Raw genomic sequence first — 17,671 nt, forward strand, 5'->3', positions numbered from 1 at the left:
ACGCGGCGGCGTCTTGCTTATAATAAAAAAAAAACACGCCGCCGGCGAATCAGATCGAGATCAGAGTCGGATGGGTGATGGGTCGCAATGCCGTGCGGTAGACCGTTGGAGTTTTTTAATGAGGAGCGCCGTGCACGAGGCAAGTTGCCAATGATGAAGAGCGCTGGAGTCAATGACACGTGGGCCCGAGGTCGGGGTAGCTGCGAAGCAGAGACACTGAGCTGGAAAATTGAAAGTAGCCGCCGGGCACGCGTCCGCCGGATATAAGAACGGTTCTCACGTTTGCCGCATGCGGGGTGGTGTCCTCGAGATTCGGGAACCGCCTTCCAGTCATTTTCGATACGTTAAAAGGTAAAAATACGCTTGGCGTACGGGGACATTAAAAGGTAAAAATACGCTTGGCGTACGGGCCCACGGGAAGCACAGCTGCACGCATTTCGAGGCCACTGTAGGACGCAAAAGTTGCACTGCACGTGCCGCAGCACGCAGACCCGATACTCTAGTGGAGTATTTATAAATGGAAAATTAAAATATTATTTCAGGTTGAGGAACGAGGGCACAAGACAATGGACAGGTGTGTGGTCCTGGTTGCAAGTGCTAATAGCACTGTCATCAACTGTTGCACACGGTGTCCTCAAGTTATCACTCCATCATTACTCTCGTCGTAAAAAAATGTTTCGAGCTCCTGTCATCCTGTGTGCAAGAAAATGTGCATCCAAATTTATTGTACGTTGACTAATTAGTCTAACATAAAAAATTATTTGGCATGTAAAAAAATTTATGCATCATGACAGAGATTTGCAAATATTTGATGTATACAAATATTTGTTCATCTTTAATTATCTAACAATCCAGGCTTCCCATTATGCCCAAAAACATGTGCATCTTGTTTTTTGGAATTTCTTAACCATAAACTTGTGCACCCTTATTTATTGAATAATTCACATAGTTTCTATATATAGAAAATTATTCGCATCTTGGTTTCATAGAATGTTTAAACAAAATATCATTGCATCCTTTTTGTTTGAAATAAATTGTAATGCAGTTAATTGATTAGTGCAGCAAAAACATAGGTGCATTGGTCAAGTCCTTGTATTTTTCAATGAGTCAATCTTCTCCAAACATATCAATCTGATTTTTGTGTGCATCATTTATTTTTTTTGTCACGCACACATATATGTGCTTTTTTAGTTACACATAAATAGAGAATCTACGGAGTAACTATTTTAGAGGGAAAATGCATGTTCAAGATGCACATATATTGCTTGAGTTATTTCATGGTTTATAAAAAAAATATGCTACTTTAGTGTGCAAACAAATTTATGTATCTCACATGTTCAAGAATTTTGATATTTTCTATAAAATATATGCATATTATCTATCGAGATAATTAAACTTTTTTAGCATCCTAAAATATCTGTGCATCTTGAACATGCTGTGGTAATTAAATTAATTCATTATTAGTTATAAAAAAATATGCAAATACTTTTTCCACATATATATTCGTGTCTATATTTATGCAACATTTCTTATTTTATTTGTCTTGCACAAAAGTCTATGCATCATCACACAATTTTATAACTATTTTACATAGTACATAAATTTCTGTAGGTATTTGTTAAACAATTTAGAGAGCGCCCTCTATGCAGAAAAAAAAAGTGCGTGTAGATTAATAAAATATAAAATGAATATGTGAAGCAACCACGATCATGTGCATCATAATTCTTAATCAAGCATTGTGTGTGCGTACACCATGCGTCCTACTCATATTTTTTGCACAGTGAGGAATATTTCAACCTAATGCACGCCCAGTGCATCCGCGCTTAGTTTAATCTTGTTTGTGCTGTGCACAACTGTTGGACCGCCGGCACAGCTGCAATCTCTCGTTTGCTTCTCCTTGCCATGCCCTCTCGTTTTCTCCGCTCTCCTGCTGTCCTCATCTTCCTCCCTCCACAGCAAGTCGAGCAGCTGGATCCACGAAGGAGCCGGTGAGATCCAGAGTCTCCCCTAGTGAAGAACGCCAGATGTGACGGGATCCATGCACGGAGCAGTTCACGGACAAAACCTTGCCGGAATGTCATGGGTACGCACTTGGAAGAACATGCGCTGCCGGAATAGTTCAAGCTCTGTTGGCTCAGAGGTTGTAGGTTAGAATCCTCTCCGTTGATGTGTGGTGATTGGATAGAGGAAGGTGGTCGTTTGCACCCACCGTGGGCCGGTGCCAAGGATCATGGACTCATTTGGATAGATGCAGCTACGCTTGTGAATTGTGATTTGTACAGAAACATGCATACAATTTATGCGTGCATCAGCCATTCAGCCATGCTTCTAGGCAATTTTAACTGTTCATTCATGCAAAACAATGTGTATTACTTTAATAATTTATTTGTTCAATGAAAAATATGCAAATGTTCTGCCAATATTTTGATTTGTTTGTGCAAAACAAATATGTGCATCTATCATACAAATATTTTCGAGATTCTTTTTGCATAAAAAATGCACATCGATGTAATGCTTGAGGCGTGCAAAAAAAGTGTGTGCATTTGTCATGGTAATTTTTATGATTTTTGTGAAAAAGTGTGTGCATTTATCGTGGTAATTGATCTGTCATGCCCATATGCTTTACATTTTTTATGTGCTTGTAAAAATGCACATCAGGAAGCAATGAGGTTACCTTTTTTGTACACAAAAACTATGCATCAGTATTCATTTGCTATTTGCATGAAAATAGGTGTATCAATGTATCATCATGGAGTGCAGAACATTCTCACATTCTTTTGATCATACCCAAAATCAATGCATCTGACATGCATCGATTCGCAATGCACACAAGAATATGCACATGTATTTCTTCAGTGTTTTGAGAATCAACTTTGTTGTTTTGAAACTAATGTGTGTTGATCTACATATTTTAAATAAATATTCAGTTGCTCACATATGCTTTCCGGCGTGGATGCTTTTGATCATCCTGAAAATCAGTGCATCTGACGTACATTGATGCATTTTTTTTCAAAAGATCACGCACATTGATTCGTAATGTACACAAAAATATGCACTTGTATTTATTCAACATTTTTGAAATCGATTTTGCTGTTTAGAAATAATGCGTGTTAAGTAAATATTTAGTTGCAACCGAGGAAGAAGAAACCCGCCCGAATAGCTAACTAAAGTTGAAGGGCGTGTTCGTTTTCTAGGATCTAAAGTTTAGAGGTGTCACATCAAAGAGAATCTTATCATTTAGAAGTATTAAATAAAGTCTAATTACAAAACTAATTGCAGAATCTCAGGGCTAATTCGCGAGACGAATCTAATGAGATATATTAGTCCATGATTAGCGGATGATTACTGTAGCATCACTGTGGCAAATTATGGATTAATTAGGCTCATTAAATTTGTCTCGCGAATTAGCACCCATCTGTGAAAAAGTTTTATAAACAGATTTATTTAATACTTCTAAATAGCAAGATTTTTTTTATATGACGGATCTAAACTTTAGAGGGGAGGAAACGAACACACCCGAAACTTCCTCCCTTATTTTAATCACCTTTGTACTGCATCATCTACTGTTGGAGATTCCATCTCTAGAATCATCCCGCTTCACCGCAGTGCGTCCTGTGTTCAGTGCCACCTGTAAGTCTGTACGCACGCTGGTCCTGCAGTCCTGCAACTACTGACGCAAATACCAAATTCTTGACGCAAATACAACCACGCAGCACTGTGACAAAATACGTAGCTCGTACACCACATCACTAATCTCAACCTGCGCACCGCCGTCCAGATTCCCGGCGGAGTGGCCCCGGGCGGCTAAAAATCCGCTCTCGGACGGAGCTGGATGGATTTGGTTTTGACCCGTGACGATGTGGTATTTAAGTCATCCGAATGGTATTTTTTGGAAAGCTATTTTTATTTTTACTTTTACATATTTACCACTTCTTCTCATGTGAAGCTAATTATTTACTAATTTTACTAACGTAGCACATCAAGTCAGCCAGCTGATCAGCGTGGAGTAAGCATACGAAATAACATTTGTACCCCTGCCTTATCACGGTATATATGACTGGTGGGATCCGGTCATCTTCTTCCACCTCCGTCTTCTCCTTCCTGCTACCTGACTGACCTCCTCACCTCCTTCCTCTCATTCCCTCCGACCACCCCCTCCCACTGCGTGTCCCGTATCCCGGACACGGCGGCGCTGGCCAGCTGCACCTCAGCACCGTGGCCACCGTGCGGACTGAACCGCACCCAACCTGCCCCCTCGATCGAGAGCGGCCCTGATTCACCACGGCGGCACGGCGCCCTCATCCTCTTCCAGCCGCCTACGGCCTACTCCATCAGTGGAGATAAAGACTAAACGGCGCAACTTTTTCTACACGGTGCAACAAAATACTTTGAAACCAAATATTTATGCATTCTACTTTCAACATCTTTACTCTCTCTTTATCTAATGTGGATGATCCATACGTCAATCATTAAGTCACTGCCATGTCAGCATCCATGAAAAACGCCATATCATCAAAACTACCCTTCAAAACCGCTAGGGAGGTTATTTAGACAGTTTTGAATGGTTGAAGTTGTTCAATACCCAGTTTTATAGTTTAGCGGTTTAAATAGAATAACCCTAATACTTCAGAGGGTTATATAGACTTTTTCCAATCAGAAAATCACGCTCATTTACAAATCAAATTACACTTTTTTCAGTCGTAAAAAGGACAGTTTTGGTGTTAGGTTGAACAATATTTTAGCACAATAGTTCCGAAGCATAGTTTTCTGGGTTTTTTTTTGTTGCTGGACAGTTTTCTGAAATTTTTGTTGCAAAGAAAGTCAAAGTAGCATTGCTTGGCCTGGTCACTGCATTGCTTGATTCCGTCTGTTCTGCTGCTCCCTGTTATATGTCTGTATTGTATTTCGTTAAAAAAAAGAATTACAGCACATTTATTCTTCTTTCCATGCTTGCTCAGCTCAACATAAGAGTGTTCCTGCATCTCATATAGTCATATGCAAGTAGTATGCAACTGCACAACAGTGACAGGACAATGCTGTTTCATTTGCAAAAGGAACAATGGGATGTGCAACAAGTTTGAGGAACAAATGATCTGCCCATCATTTTACAATAAGTATCATTATCTCCAAACCAAACTACTGGCGAAGGCAGGATCATTTGCAAAAGGTACAATGGGATCTGCAATAAGTTATCACAAGGATTCCGGTTTGACGAACAAATGATCTGCCCATCGTTTTACAATAGTTGTCATCATCTCCAACCAAACGGACACCAAGGGCGTGATTGGTTTCCCGCATGGCCCCAGCCTGCCCCGCACCACCGAGCCAGGCTGTGTCTGGCCAGACCGACGCCATGCAAAGGCCAGTTGATTGGTTGTCTGTATATTTACAGCATGGCTAAGCAGATCAGATGATTGGTTGCCCTGTTCTCACGCTGTCTCTGCACCGCTCCTCTCTACTCCCGCACAGCTCGTGCGCTCGCTTCAGCCTGGCCCGGTGGAAACGGAGGATTTTACCGCATCTGTGGAGCCAGGCTCAGGTGGGAACCTTGCATGGCGCCAGCCAGGCCCTGCTGCTGCAGCTAACCAATCATCCGCCCGTTGCACGCCGAGAGCCTGGCTCGAGCAAAACCGGGCAACCAATCAGCCCCTAACTACTGGCGAAGGCAGGATCATCTGGTCTTCACCTTCTCAGCTCGAAATGCCGCGGAGATCTTCTTCCAGCTCCTTGAAGCGATGAGCGTTGGTACGACAACCCACGAGCTGTTCGCGCCGACGAAATACGCCCAGAAGTAGAATGGACTGGCCCAGAAGTTGAAGCCAGCCAAGTACGCGGTGACGAAGTAGAACAAGCATCCGTAGAGCTGGCCCAAGCAAATGGCGAACTGGAGGATGCGGCTGTAGGACTTCCTGGATGCAATTGCATAGCTGCAAGCAGAAAACTTGTCAGACAAGCCATAATCTATATTAGCTGCAGTAGTATGTCGTATCTGGATTCTGGATCAATCAAAATCATGAACACATGAATGAAAGGAGGAAACAACTGAATACTTTGTGTCGGATTGTGTGTTCGGAAATAGAAGATGGGAAGCAGTTCTTACACTGCGAGCAGCGATGCAGGGCCTTTGAACCCGATCGTTACCACTTCGAGCGCGAAGATTGCGTTGTCCCTGGCGGCGTACCTGGAGTCACCCTTGCTGAACTCCTTAACTGGGCATCATCTTCTCCGTCAGGCACCGGCTTGATCCGAAATCGTAACGGATACAGCGATCTTGGGAGGGAGCGCCGGGGAACTTACAGAGTTCGTCGAAGTAACTGGGGTTCTCCCTGCTGAAGAGATCGGGGGTGAAGAGGAAATGCCCCGCGAGTAGGATGTGAGTCAGCCCGGTGAACGCCCACCAGCACATGAGCAAGCGGTCGGCCTTGGACGATCTGCAGCCGCATCTCCCTGCAATCGCCGCCGATTGAGATTCGTACAGAGGGGATCGGGTCGAGTGGCATGGCGGGCGGTGGGGTTACCTGAGATGAGCCAGACGGCGAGGGCGACGAGGAGGGAGGCACCCAGGAACGGCGCGAGGATCTCGCCCTGGGACAGCCGCTGCGGCACGAACCCCAGCAGCTCCAGCTCCGCCGGCGAGTAAGGGTGGCCGTGTTCCCCCATAGCAGCCGCCCGCCTAGGCTCTCACTCTCGGAGTCGGGGAAGACGAGGATGTGATGATGGCAAACGAGAATCGTCTCGCCTCTCGCCTGGCCTGCTGCAACAGAAGCTTCGTTATGATAAAATTGCGGCGCCGGCGGATCAGATGAAGATCGGATGAGCGCAGCGCTGATGAACGGAGACGGATGGGTGGTTGGGCCGTGGACCTCGTGGTGGCGGTGAGCTGGCGCTGCCAGGAGTTTTTCTAATGCCGAGATCAGCCGGGGGCGACGAGGCAGGAGCGGATACTGAAGAGTCGAGTAGCCGTTGGTCTGACGTCTGAAGCTGTTTTTTTCCTTTTGTTATCGGAGGATTTAACTAAGAAAATACTATGCAACGAGCCATGCAAAAAGGACACCAAAAGGTTTAGTCGAGCTACAAGCGTGTGTCTTGCCTAATATCCCTCACGCAAATGTGTTTGTACGCAAGTTTTATGCAAATTTCGTATGGGCTTCAAGTTTCATCCATGTTTTAGGAAGCTCCACATCTCATTGAGCTATGTCCAAGTTCTAGGCATCTTTTAAGGAAGCTTCCAATTCATACCAATGTCCTTGAGAAGGGCACATCAACACTTGTAAGGAAGGCACTCAACGGTGAAGCTATTTTTTTTAAAAAAACGGTGAAGATATTATTAACATACCTAAGACAAAGTTAATCCCTAAAGTCATTGTATATTTATAGTCAACTTACTTAGGGCCCTCTCCACCCAAACCATGAGAAGGGTTTATGTAAAAACACTAAATGACTTAAAAATACAGATTATGCCATTCATTAATATGATTAATATGGTTCAAAAGGTAGATGTGAGTATACGCAACACAATCAATAGATGGATTCAAAGGTAGAATTATCATAGCGACACCTAATCTTTGTTTAAGCTTACTCAATTCTCAAGTGCCGAACTCAAGTCTAGGTCCAAGAGCATAAATCTAGGTGGTTTAAAATCCATGGGTTATTTGATTGCAACCTTGTATCAAGCTATCTAGCCTAGGTACCAGTCCAACCCGCAAGAAGTGAAGAAACCAAATCATATAGGATTCAAAAATAAAAAAGTTAAAATCATAGAGTATCCATCAACTAAAATCTTACAAAATATAAAACACAAAAGTACAAAAATTGCATTTGGGTGCTATGTAAGAACACATGAACCCTAATACATGAAAGAAAGAAACACATGAGGTTTTAAATCATGCTTATTTTTCTAAAATTCTGATGAAAAATCATATTCTGTAGGAATTTCAAAAGGATTTATAGAATTTAATCTTTTATTTTAAAGATTTTTCTCCATTATAAAAGGGGCAAAAACCCAAAACTGGTAAGATTGAGATCCTGTTTAGATACAATTATAATCCGCTTAATTTAATCCCACCCAAACATCTCGCTTAATTTTTGCTTACAAGATAAGCCGCTTAGCCCAACAGCAAGGATATAGTGTGAGCTTCGATTTTCTCCCCGCGGTTTTCTCCCTGCTTACTTAGATAAGCCTCCCTTTTTCCCGGCGCAGTTTCTCTGACTTGCTTAAGAAAAGTCAAGGTGACCTCCCCCTCCTGGATATCGTCCATGGCCATCCAACGGCTGCTGAAGCAATGAGCTTTTTCTATACACATCATTTAGCTTATCTGCAATTATCAGCTCATGGAAGACCTAGTTCGAGAGAGAAGTATTACAAATTAAACAAATAATTTATTTAATTACTTTGCACAGTTTCATATTCCAAATAACAAAAATAATCCCATCAAGGATACTACTACATGAGATGGGTTTATACTAGCCATAAAATTTACACAACTAATTGATGTCTTTTGCGGAGATTCCGTTGCAATGGAAATTTTAAACTTGTGGGCTATTTATGAAAATTCATATGCATGTAAGCTTCATTGCTACTGTATAAATCCATCTGATCTATTAGTGGCTTTTGGTGGAAGTTACTTTGGTTTTTAGATCATTGAACTGTTCGAAAATAGTTAACTAAAATGCTTGTTTAATTCCTCAATTGCCTTTAATTCTTCAACTAGTAAGTAAAATGTCTTTATGTCTTTGTTAGATGGCTTTTGTTACATGACTTCCAGAGTGACCTTATTTTAGCTTATAACTAAAACAGGCTTAACTAGATATATACATTAAAAAATTCATTGCTTTTGTAACCGTTGAATGGGCCATGGACGGCATCTAGGAGAGGGAAAGTCACCCCTGACTTTCCTTGAGGAAGTCAGAGAATTTGCGCCGTTTTTCCTGCACCGCTGCCCTTCTCCCACCCGACCCGTCGCCCGCTCCTCGCTTGCGCCGCCGCCTCCCTCTCCTCTTCAGGCCGCCGGCCTACCTCTCCTCTTTGGCTCCTCACCTCCTCCCCTCAGCGCTCGACGTGGCGCGCGCGGCCAGGTGCGAGGCTGCCCCGCTCGATCTGCACGCCGGCGCTCGATCTGGGTGCTGCTAGCCACGCGCGAGGATGCCCCGCTCGATCGTCTCTGCTCTGCGTGCTCGTCGTGTCTGCTCCCAGACACAAGAAGAGGTAATCTTTGCATGCAAAAGTCACTTATTAGTTTCTTTTGCATAACACATACATTGCCTGCTTGCTACAGGTAGTATGTTTCTGTTGGACTGGATAGTTACGCTAGGACATTCTTGCTATTAGTTTCAAGTAATGCATGATTGTGTAGTGGAGGATATGCCATTTTTCTCGATGATTATGCATGTTTTGCTACATAAATGGATTGTTGTAGGTTACTGGTATATGCATAGGATTTTCTTGTTGAGGTAATGGTATTTGCTAGTACAATATTTTTTGGAATAATAGCCTCTGAATTTTCTTGCTGTACTTCTTATGTCGTTCCGACAGGTCAGGGGCACTTCGACATTTTACCACTCAACTAGTAAGTAAAATGTCTTTATGTCTTTGTTAGATGGCTTTTCTTACGTGACTTCTGGAGTGGTCTTATTTTAGCTTATAACTAAAATAGACTTAACTAGATATATACATTAAAAATCTTATTGCTTTTGTAACCGTTGGATGGGCCATGGACGGCATCTAGGAGGGGGAAAGTCACCCCTAACTTTCCTTGAGGAAGTTAGAGAATTTGCGCCGTTTTTCCCCACCGCTGCCCCTCTCCCACCCGACCCGTCGCCCGCTCCTCGCTTGCGCCGCCACCGCCTCCCTCTCCTCTTCAGGCCGCCGGCCTACCTCTCCTCTTTGGCCCCTCACCTCCTCCCCTCAGCGCTCGACATGGCGCGCGCGGCCAGGCGCGAGGCCACCCCGCTCGATCTGCACGCCGGCCCTCGATCTGGGTGCTGTGCTGCTCGATCTGCGTGGGAGCGGGGACGGGTCGATCTGCGTGCTGCGCCACTTGGCCAGGCGCAAGGACGCCCCGCTCGATCGTCTCTGCTCTGCGTGCTCATCGTGTCCGCTCCCAGACACAAGAAGAGGTAATCTTTGCATACAAAAGTCATTTATTAGCTTCTTTTGCATAACACATACATTGCCTGCTTGCTACAGGTAGCATGTTTCTGTTGGACTGGATAGTTACGCTAGGACATTCTTGCTATTAGTTTCAAGTAATGCATGATGTGTAGTGGAGGATATGCCATTTTGCTCGATGATTATGCATGTTTTGCTACATAAATGGATTGTTGTAGGTTACTGGTATATGCATAGGATTTTCTTGTTGAGGTACTGGTAGTTGCTAGTACAATATTTTTTGGAATAATAGCTCCTGAATTTTCTTGCTGTACTTCTTATGTCGTTCCGACAGGTCAGGGGCACTTCGACATTTTACCACTCAACTAGTAAGTAAAATGTCTTTATATCTTTGTTAGATGGTTTTTCTTACGTGACTTCCGGAGTGACCTTATTTTAGCTTATAACTAAAACAGACTTAACTAGATATATACATTAAAAATCTTATTATTTTTGTAACCGTTGGATGGGCCATGGACGGCATCTAGGAGGGGGGAAGTCACCCCTGACTTTCCTTAGGAAGTTAGAGAATCTGCACCATTTTCCCCCACGGCTGCCCCTCTCCCACCCGACCCGTCGCCCGCTCCTCGCTTGCGCCGCCGCCTCCCTCTCCTCTTCAGGCCGCCGGCCTACCTCTCCTCTTTGGCCCCTCACATCCTCCCCTCAGCGCTCGACGTGGCGCGCGTGGCCAGGTGCGAGGCTGCCCCGCTCGATCTGCACGCTGGCCTCGATCTAGGTGCTGCGCCGCTCAATCTGCGTGGGAGCGGGGACGGGTCGATCTGCGTGCTGCGCCGCTCAGCAAGGCGCGAGGACGCCCCGCTCGATCGTCTCTGCTCTGTGTGCTCGTCGTGTCTGCTCCCAGACACAAGAAGAGGTAATCTTTGCATACAAAAATCATTTATTAGCTTCTTTTGCATAACACATACATTGTCTGCTTGCTACAGGTAGCATATTTCTGTTGGACTAGATAGTTACGCTAGGACATTCTTGCTATTAGTTTCAAGTAATGCATGATTGTGTAGTGGAGGATATGCCATTTTGCTCGATGATTATGCATGTTTTGCTACATAAATGGATTGTTGTAGGTTAATGGTGTATGCATAGGATTTTCTTGTTGAGGTACCGGTAGTTGCTAGTATAATATTTTTTGGAATAATAGCCCTTGAATTTTCTTGCTGTACTTCTTATGTTCCGACAGGTCAGGGGCACTTCGACATTTTACCACTCAACTAGTAAGTAAAATGTCTTTATATGTTTGTTAGATGGTTTTTCTTACGTGACTTCCGGAGTGACCTTATTTTAGCTTATAACTAAAACAGACTTAACTAGATATATACATTAAAAAGTTTATTGCTTTTATAACCGTTGGATGGGCCATGAACGGCATCTAGGAGGGGAAAAGTCACCCCTAACTTTCCTTAGGAAGTTATAGAATCTGCGCCGTTTTTCCCCACCGCTGCCCCTCTCCCACCCAACCCGTCGCCCGCTCCTCACTTGCGCCGCCGCCTCCCTCTCCTCTTCAGGCCGCCGGCCTACCTCTCCTCTTTAGCCCCTCACCTCCTCCCCTCAGCGCTCGACATGGCGCGCGCGGCCAGGCGCGAGGCCGCCCCGCTCGATCTGCACGCCGGCGCTCGATCTGGGTGCTGCGCCGCTCGATCTGCGAGCGGGGACGGGTCGATCTGCGTGCTGCGCCGCTCGGCCAGGCGCGACGACGCCCCGCTCGATCATCTCTGCCCTGCGTGCTGGTCGTGTCTGCTCTTAGACACAAGAAGAGATAATCTTTGCATACAAAAGTCATTTATTAGCTTCTTTTCATAACCCTCCAGCGGCCGTAGAAAACTAAAACCCTCCAGCGGCCGACGGCGACGGCGATGGAGAGGATCCCAGCGGCGTCCGCCATGGACTGGAGCATCGACCTCGACAGGGGCCTCAGCTCCCGCCACTACGGTAAGCTCAACCACCCTCCTCCCCTTCTCTTTCTTCTTTCCTCTATTCTCTTGTTCACCTCGCCCCCATCGGCCGCAGGCACGCGCGTTCGCGCCCTCGACGCCGCCGGCCCGCGCCTCCGCCAGCTCTGCGCTTGCCCCACTGCCCCCGCGCCTGTCGCCTCCGCGTTCGGCGTCCTGCCCTGGGAGGCACGCGTCTTCGCGGAGACCATGCTCCTCCGTCTCGCCTCTGAGTTCAGGAACGCCGACGGCGCCATGCGGGCCCGCATCGTCAGGGCCCTCCTCTCCGCGGCGGGGGGACGAGGCGTGCTGGCCGGTGCGCGCGTCGCGGAGCGTGACCAGCTACTCAGGAGGGTCAAGGTGGTCTACGACGCGGGGAGCGCGCGGGACAGGGCGCTCGCGCTGCGCGTGTTCGGCTGCCTCGCTGAGGTCTCCAAGGACAGCGTGCATGTCCGTTCTCTCATACTCTCCAGCTTGGGTGCCTCAAGTGCTCTAGAGGTTTGTACCTTTCTTTAACATTGCAATGAACCAAATGCCCAGACAAACCCCTATTTGATTGGATAACATGTAATTTCTATCAAGTGTTTGCATTTTCTAATAGCAGGGGGGGGGGGGGGGGCGGTATCTGATTTTAATAAAGATTTACATGTATTCCTGTCCATTGGCAGGTCAAGGCAGCAATTTTTGCAGCTGGTTGCATTTGTCGTCTGTCAGAGGACTTCTCACGGATAATTCTTGAAGTGTTCCGAAGATTGATATGTTCTCGGACATCAGAACCACAAGTTATCATGACAGCAATTAAGGCTTTCTCGAAGCTTGATTGTACGTTGGCTGTTATCCATAGAGTTCATGAGGTGTTTATTGATATAATTTGTTGCTTAATGATGAAGTTTATTAATTCACTTTAATTTTGGTCAATATGTGTGCCTGCCTGTGCAATCTTATATGTTGACATGGTTGTTCATACCCACACATTGAACTAAAGTTGCCTTCATGGATACAGAATTATAGATGTCAATGTTTAAAATTACCAATAACTGATATGGGGGGATTGGGATGGTCTGAAATTGAGGGATTGGATAATAACAAGGATAATGTTGCATTCTGCTTTCACATTCCTAAAGGAGCTGTTCTTCATATTTTTGGATGCTGTTATCCTCACTGAACTTTAAGAAGTGATTTTTTATTGTTATCCTCTCAGGTTGGAAAGCAGATGATTCTAGGCACACTTGAAGATGTATTGAAATCTGAAGTTCTCTATTCGCTCTCAAGATTGGTATCCAAGTCTACCATTTTGTTCCGTGACCAGGTAGTGCAAGCAATGTCAGTTGTCCCTGCAAATCTGTTTCCTGTTATGGCATTGTGTTCATGTTGCAAGAAGCATATATTTGTATTTATTGAAATAATTCATGAAGTTCTCCTTGAAGTGATGTTTGCAAATTGCAACATTCAACCAGCAAGAGTCAATTTCAGTGATATATGGTTCCAAACTTCTAATGGCCATTGCATATTTCCTTTTTCCAAACAATATTAGTTTCCCTGTACTTTATGCTTGTCACTTTACTGAAAGATGGCTTCTGCTTCCAAAAGTAAAACCACTGCTAGATAAGGTTTAAATTATGTACAATATACATTGCATTCATAATACTTGGATGTTACCCCAAATGTCGTCCTGTTCTTTAGCACTAACATTTGTGCTGTTGCAACTTCTGTGTTAACATAAAAGCTATCCATAATATTCTGGATAAGAGATCCTGGTAGCTAGCAGTGGTCCATAAACATGAACGTTCTCTGCTTGTTGATTGATTTTGAACTAACTTTATTCCTTTGGTCAACATGTTATTGCAGGTGGATTTACTGTTACTGTTTCTGAATCATGATTCCACTCCTATGAAGTCTGCGGCGTTGAAATGCATATGTTTTATGTTTCACAGACATACCTACCATTTTCCCGTTATTAGGACTGTTTTTGGAAAGTTGTTGCCACTAATTGATGATGTGGATTTTTCACTTGACTATAAGAGTGATGTGTTAAGGATTCTGCAGAAGGTGATGATTAATTGCCTCTGATTTGTGGTTTAGACCTCATTTTCCTCTTGTTGTCTGATTGGATAATACTTTTTCAGGTTTTCTGTGGTAAAGCGTCAGGCATTCATCATTTAAGTGGTTCTGAATTATCTAAGCTTCTTCTGGCTGCTGAAAGTTATTTACATTCTTCTTCCTTGGAGATGCAAGGTACAGCTCTAGAAATACTTGGGGAAGTCTTTTGCATTCTCAAGCAAGCGAAGCCAGATCTGAACATGACCATCCTTAAGGGTTCATCATTTGCATATGCTGAGGGCCAAGGAGTAACCAACAACGTACCATTAACTTCTGAAAAAAATGGTATAAACAGAGCTCTATGTAAGATCATAACAATGATTGTGAATTATATCATATCTCTGGTCAATCAAGTAATCAGCAGTGAAAAGAAAGAAGTCACTAGAAGAAGCATCTGCATGCCATCTGAATTGGATAAGAAATGCATAGCTCCTTTCAGACTTATGCTGAAGCTTGTTACATGCTACCCTTCTGCTGCTACTGTTGCTATTGGTGAACTAAGAGGCCTGGTAAAGGAACTATCTCGAATTAACGGCAGTGATTATTCTGAAGTTGCTGTTACCTCTATTGAACCATTCCATACAAGTGTTGCTCTTCAGGAATTGAGCACTTCAAATGGCAATGCTGAACTTTTAGCTACAACTATTGAAGCTTCTCTCATTGAAACAGACATTGGTAAGGGAAAACCGGATGCCACCGAATTCAATTGCAAGAATAAAAAGTCCATTACGCATGATCTTACTCTTCGCACGCTCAAGTTTGCAAATGCTTGTCACGATGTGCTTCGTAAAACATCTGGTGCTAGATATAATCCACATGATAGCATTAAGGGCCTAATCGAGTGTATCCATCAGAATGACTCTCAATATTGGAGCACATATGAAGCCTTCCAACTAATAATTTGTGCTTGTATTGCCCGGGATACTTGTAAACTCAGAGATGGTAATCAGGAACTATGTGGTTCAAAAGAGGAGCCTAATTTCTTCTCAACTCCTGTTTGGATAGCTCAGGAATTGTGTGCACTTCGAATGACCAAAATGCTTATAAAAAAGCAGAAATACTGGGAAGCTTATAGGTCTTCCATGTACTGTTGTCGTAAAGGTCTCTGGTTCACAGCTTCCTTTGTCTTCAGGAAACTGGCAGATGCATTTAATCCAGGCTCTTTCAGTTGCTGGCTCAAATCATTGCTACTTTTTTCTGCTGGGGAAATTGAGATGAAGCTATTGCTTTTCCCCTCAGCAACTATAAAGTTAGTCGGTGAGCTACAGACAGACAATGATCTTAGTGAGGACCTTTACTGTGCTGAAACAGACACTGACAGTATTCCCAGTGCATCTCAAGAGTTGCATGATCACCGAGCAAAAATCACTGGTATTTGTGGCAGAACATGCTTAGCTAATGATGCCCTAGAATCAAATGCCTCTTCAGATTTCGAATTCTTTTTCCAGAGATGGTTCATTAGCCTTAGATCATCATTTCTGGAGATCTTAACTGACATTCTTGGTATTCTTAGTGCAAATTCTTCTGCATATGAAGGAAGAGAAGACCATTTAAATGTATCAGGAGAGCTTCTCCAAGGCCAAATACTTGCTTTGGCTAGTTTCTCTTTAAGACTAAGTGATCTGGCAAAGAGTTATGATCTCCTTGCTGCATCCCATATGGACATGGATCGTCGTAGCTCTAGTAGTTTAGCCAGGCTTGCTTTCATGTGCTCACTTTTGGCATTCTGTACTGCATATTCTGTGGATTTCTCAAGAGCATATAGTGATGTAGAGCAGTGCAAGCTTCCGAAGCGGTTTTCTCATGCTTCGGTCCTACAAGATTTACATGGAAGAGTAGATGGGGCAGACAGGCAGATTGTTTCCCAACTGCAACAGTTCGTGCCCACTTCTTTTGATGCACAGGTCTGTTTACAGTCCAGTGGACGAATGAACTGTTCAGGTGATCTGGAAAAGGATTCTTATTCTCTTTGCCATTTTGCTGTGGCATCATTGCTTCGTGCACGTGGGAATGCTAAAGCTAATGGAATGGCAAATAGAGCGGACTGTTTATATTCTTTGCATGGAGGGTTGCAACTTCTGTCCATCATTTTGCAGAAGTTGATGGAATTGCCATTTGTGGTTCCCAAGTACTTCTTCAGAGTAAGGTACATATTCTGTTTCACTGCATTGATAATCAAATACCTTATTGACCTATTAGCATTTGTTTGACAATCTAATACCAGACCTATTAGCATTCAGAGTAAGCTTGTTGCCTTGAAATGAAGCTTCCAAACATGAGATAACATTTTCTTTTTTTGGTTTTATGCAGGCCTTGTCTTGGTGCTGAACTGTACATGTTTGTTTCAAATCCTGCGGACACAAGCGGAATGTCAGTAGAGCCTGGTTTCCAGTTGTCTCTGACCCTTGGCATGCAGTGGAAGCGTGTGTTAGAGAGAACTGCCATTCGCCCTGTGAAATTGTACTGCATTCTAGCCGCAAGCTCGACACCCTGCTTTGATGCGGCAGGAACAAGAAGCAAACAGTTTGAAACGCGGAAGACCGCTGAAACGGTTGAGCTCAATTGCAAGCTGCTGCGGTACATAAGGAGTGATCTGAGGAAGGGCAGGGATGAGAAGGATTCCCAGTCTGGCTCGGAGATGGTGACGGCATTTGCACACTTTGAACCTGCTGATAGTGGGCAGGGATTTTCGGCTTGCCTGCTGGATGTCTCCTCGTTCCCTGAAGGTTCGTATCAGATAAAGTGGCTCGCGTGCTTCGTCGACGAGAACGGCTCCTATTTCAGCCTCCTGCCTCTGAACGATGGCGCTGTCTTCTCTGTCCGAAAGTCCTGACTGTGTGTGCGCTGCGGTGATGTAGAGCATATTCACTCTAGAATTCAGAACTTATGATCTGGTACCGTTGGTCGGTCTGTCAAGGCGGCCAACCTCTATTGAGGAAGCAAAGATGCCGAATTGCATCACAAGGCCGAGAGTCTGATGCTATCTACCGAATGCGCTGCCGATCTTCTTCAACTAAGCAGATGTTCTAAACAAGCACTATGTTTCTGCTCGAAGCATTGACATTAATGCAGTGTGATCCAAGTCTATTTTTTTCTTTTAGAATCTGGGACTGGGGGAGTGCTCTAATCAAGTAACCAATGTCAGGTCTTAGTTTTTTAGTTGGAACTTGGAGCAAAGTTGTAGCAACATGTATTGGAAAAAAAAATAAAAGCATAGATTCCAGTTCCCCTTAACTTTGCGCCTCTCTGATGGAGTCGACTCGAGTCGATTGGGCACTTCGAGTGCCTCTTTTTTTTTTTTTCAATCTCGCCACGCCGGGACGGCACCTGTCTATATATATACTGGTTGGTCGTGCGAGCGCTGGGCGTGCTCTGCAAGCCACCCATTCAAATTCCCTCGCGGCGACGGCTCGGCTCGGCTCGGCTCCGTCTGGGAGAAGCCACCAGCACGCGTCGCCAGGTCGCGGCCGACGCCGGA

The 17,671-nt window shown here is 44.5% G+C and overlaps 2 protein-coding genes across 4 annotated transcripts; one reads left to right on the forward strand and one right to left on the reverse strand.

The window, feature by feature from the left end:
• Window positions 1-5,041: 5,041 nt before the first annotated feature.
• On the reverse strand, window positions 5,042-6,952 carry LOC112895106 (probable 3-beta-hydroxysteroid-Delta(8),Delta(7)-isomerase). Of its 2 annotated transcripts, XM_025962985.1 has the most exons (5): window positions 6,864-6,952; window positions 6,519-6,751; window positions 6,298-6,447; window positions 6,101-6,209; window positions 5,042-5,927 (listed from the first exon to the last, which is right to left on the reverse strand). In XM_025962985.1, the coding sequence occupies exons 2-5, from the start codon at window positions 6,658-6,660 to the stop codon at window positions 5,672-5,674; spliced, it is 657 nt and encodes a 218-aa protein (XP_025818770.1). In that variant the 5' UTR covers window positions 6,661-6,751; window positions 6,864-6,952; the 3' UTR covers window positions 5,042-5,671. The 2 variants fall into 2 exon arrangements, with proteins under 2 accessions (XP_025818770.1, XP_025818769.1); XM_025962984.1 differs by having other exon boundaries at window positions 6,519-6,893.
• Window positions 6,953-11,913: 4,961 nt separating this feature from the next.
• Window positions 11,914-17,427, forward strand: LOC112891804. Of its 2 annotated transcripts, XM_025958766.1 has the most exons (7): window positions 11,914-12,094; window positions 12,173-12,591; window positions 12,762-12,947; window positions 13,295-13,402; window positions 13,942-14,142; window positions 14,220-16,339; window positions 16,504-17,427. In XM_025958766.1, exons 1-7 carry the CDS (start codon window positions 12,019-12,021, stop codon window positions 17,024-17,026), a joined length of 3,633 nt encoding a protein of 1,210 aa, XP_025814551.1. In that variant the 5' UTR covers window positions 11,914-12,018; the 3' UTR covers window positions 17,027-17,427. The 2 variants fall into 2 exon arrangements, with proteins under 2 accessions (XP_025814551.1, XP_025814552.1); XM_025958767.1 differs by lacking the exons at window positions 11,914-12,094; window positions 12,173-12,591 and having other exon boundaries at window positions 12,778-12,915.
• Window positions 17,428-17,671: the final 244 nt, after the last annotated feature.

Source organism: Panicum hallii, chromosome 5, assembly GCF_002211085.1.
Source record: "Panicum hallii strain FIL2 chromosome 5, PHallii_v3.1, whole genome shotgun sequence".
NCBI lineage: Eukaryota > Viridiplantae > Streptophyta > Magnoliopsida > Poales > Poaceae > Panicum > Panicum hallii.

Excerpts from the sequence above, each read along its gene's own strand:
- LOC112895106 (XM_025962985.1), bottom strand. The coding sequence starts at position 6,660 with ATGGGGGAACACGGCCACCCTTACTCGCCGGCGGAGCTGGAGCTGCTG. Across the intron at positions 6,448-6,518 it reads CGCCGTCTGGCTCATCTCAG|GGAGATGCGGCTGCAGATCG; the intron begins GTAACCCCACCG and ends CGGCGATTGCAG. Across the intron at positions 6,210-6,297 it reads CAGTTACTTCGACGAACTCT|TTAAGGAGTTCAGCAAGGGT; the intron begins GTAAGTTCCCCG and ends GATGATGCCCAG.
- LOC112891804 (XM_025958766.1), top strand. The coding sequence starts at position 12,019 with ATGGAGAGGATCCCAGCGGCGTCCGCCATGGACTGGAGCATCGACCTC. Across the intron at positions 12,948-13,294 it reads TTATCCATAGAGTTCATGAG|GTTGGAAAGCAGATGATTCT; the intron begins GTGTTTATTGAT and ends TTATCCTCTCAG. Across the intron at positions 16,340-16,503 it reads AAGTACTTCTTCAGAGTAAG|GCCTTGTCTTGGTGCTGAAC; the intron begins GTACATATTCTG and ends GGTTTTATGCAG.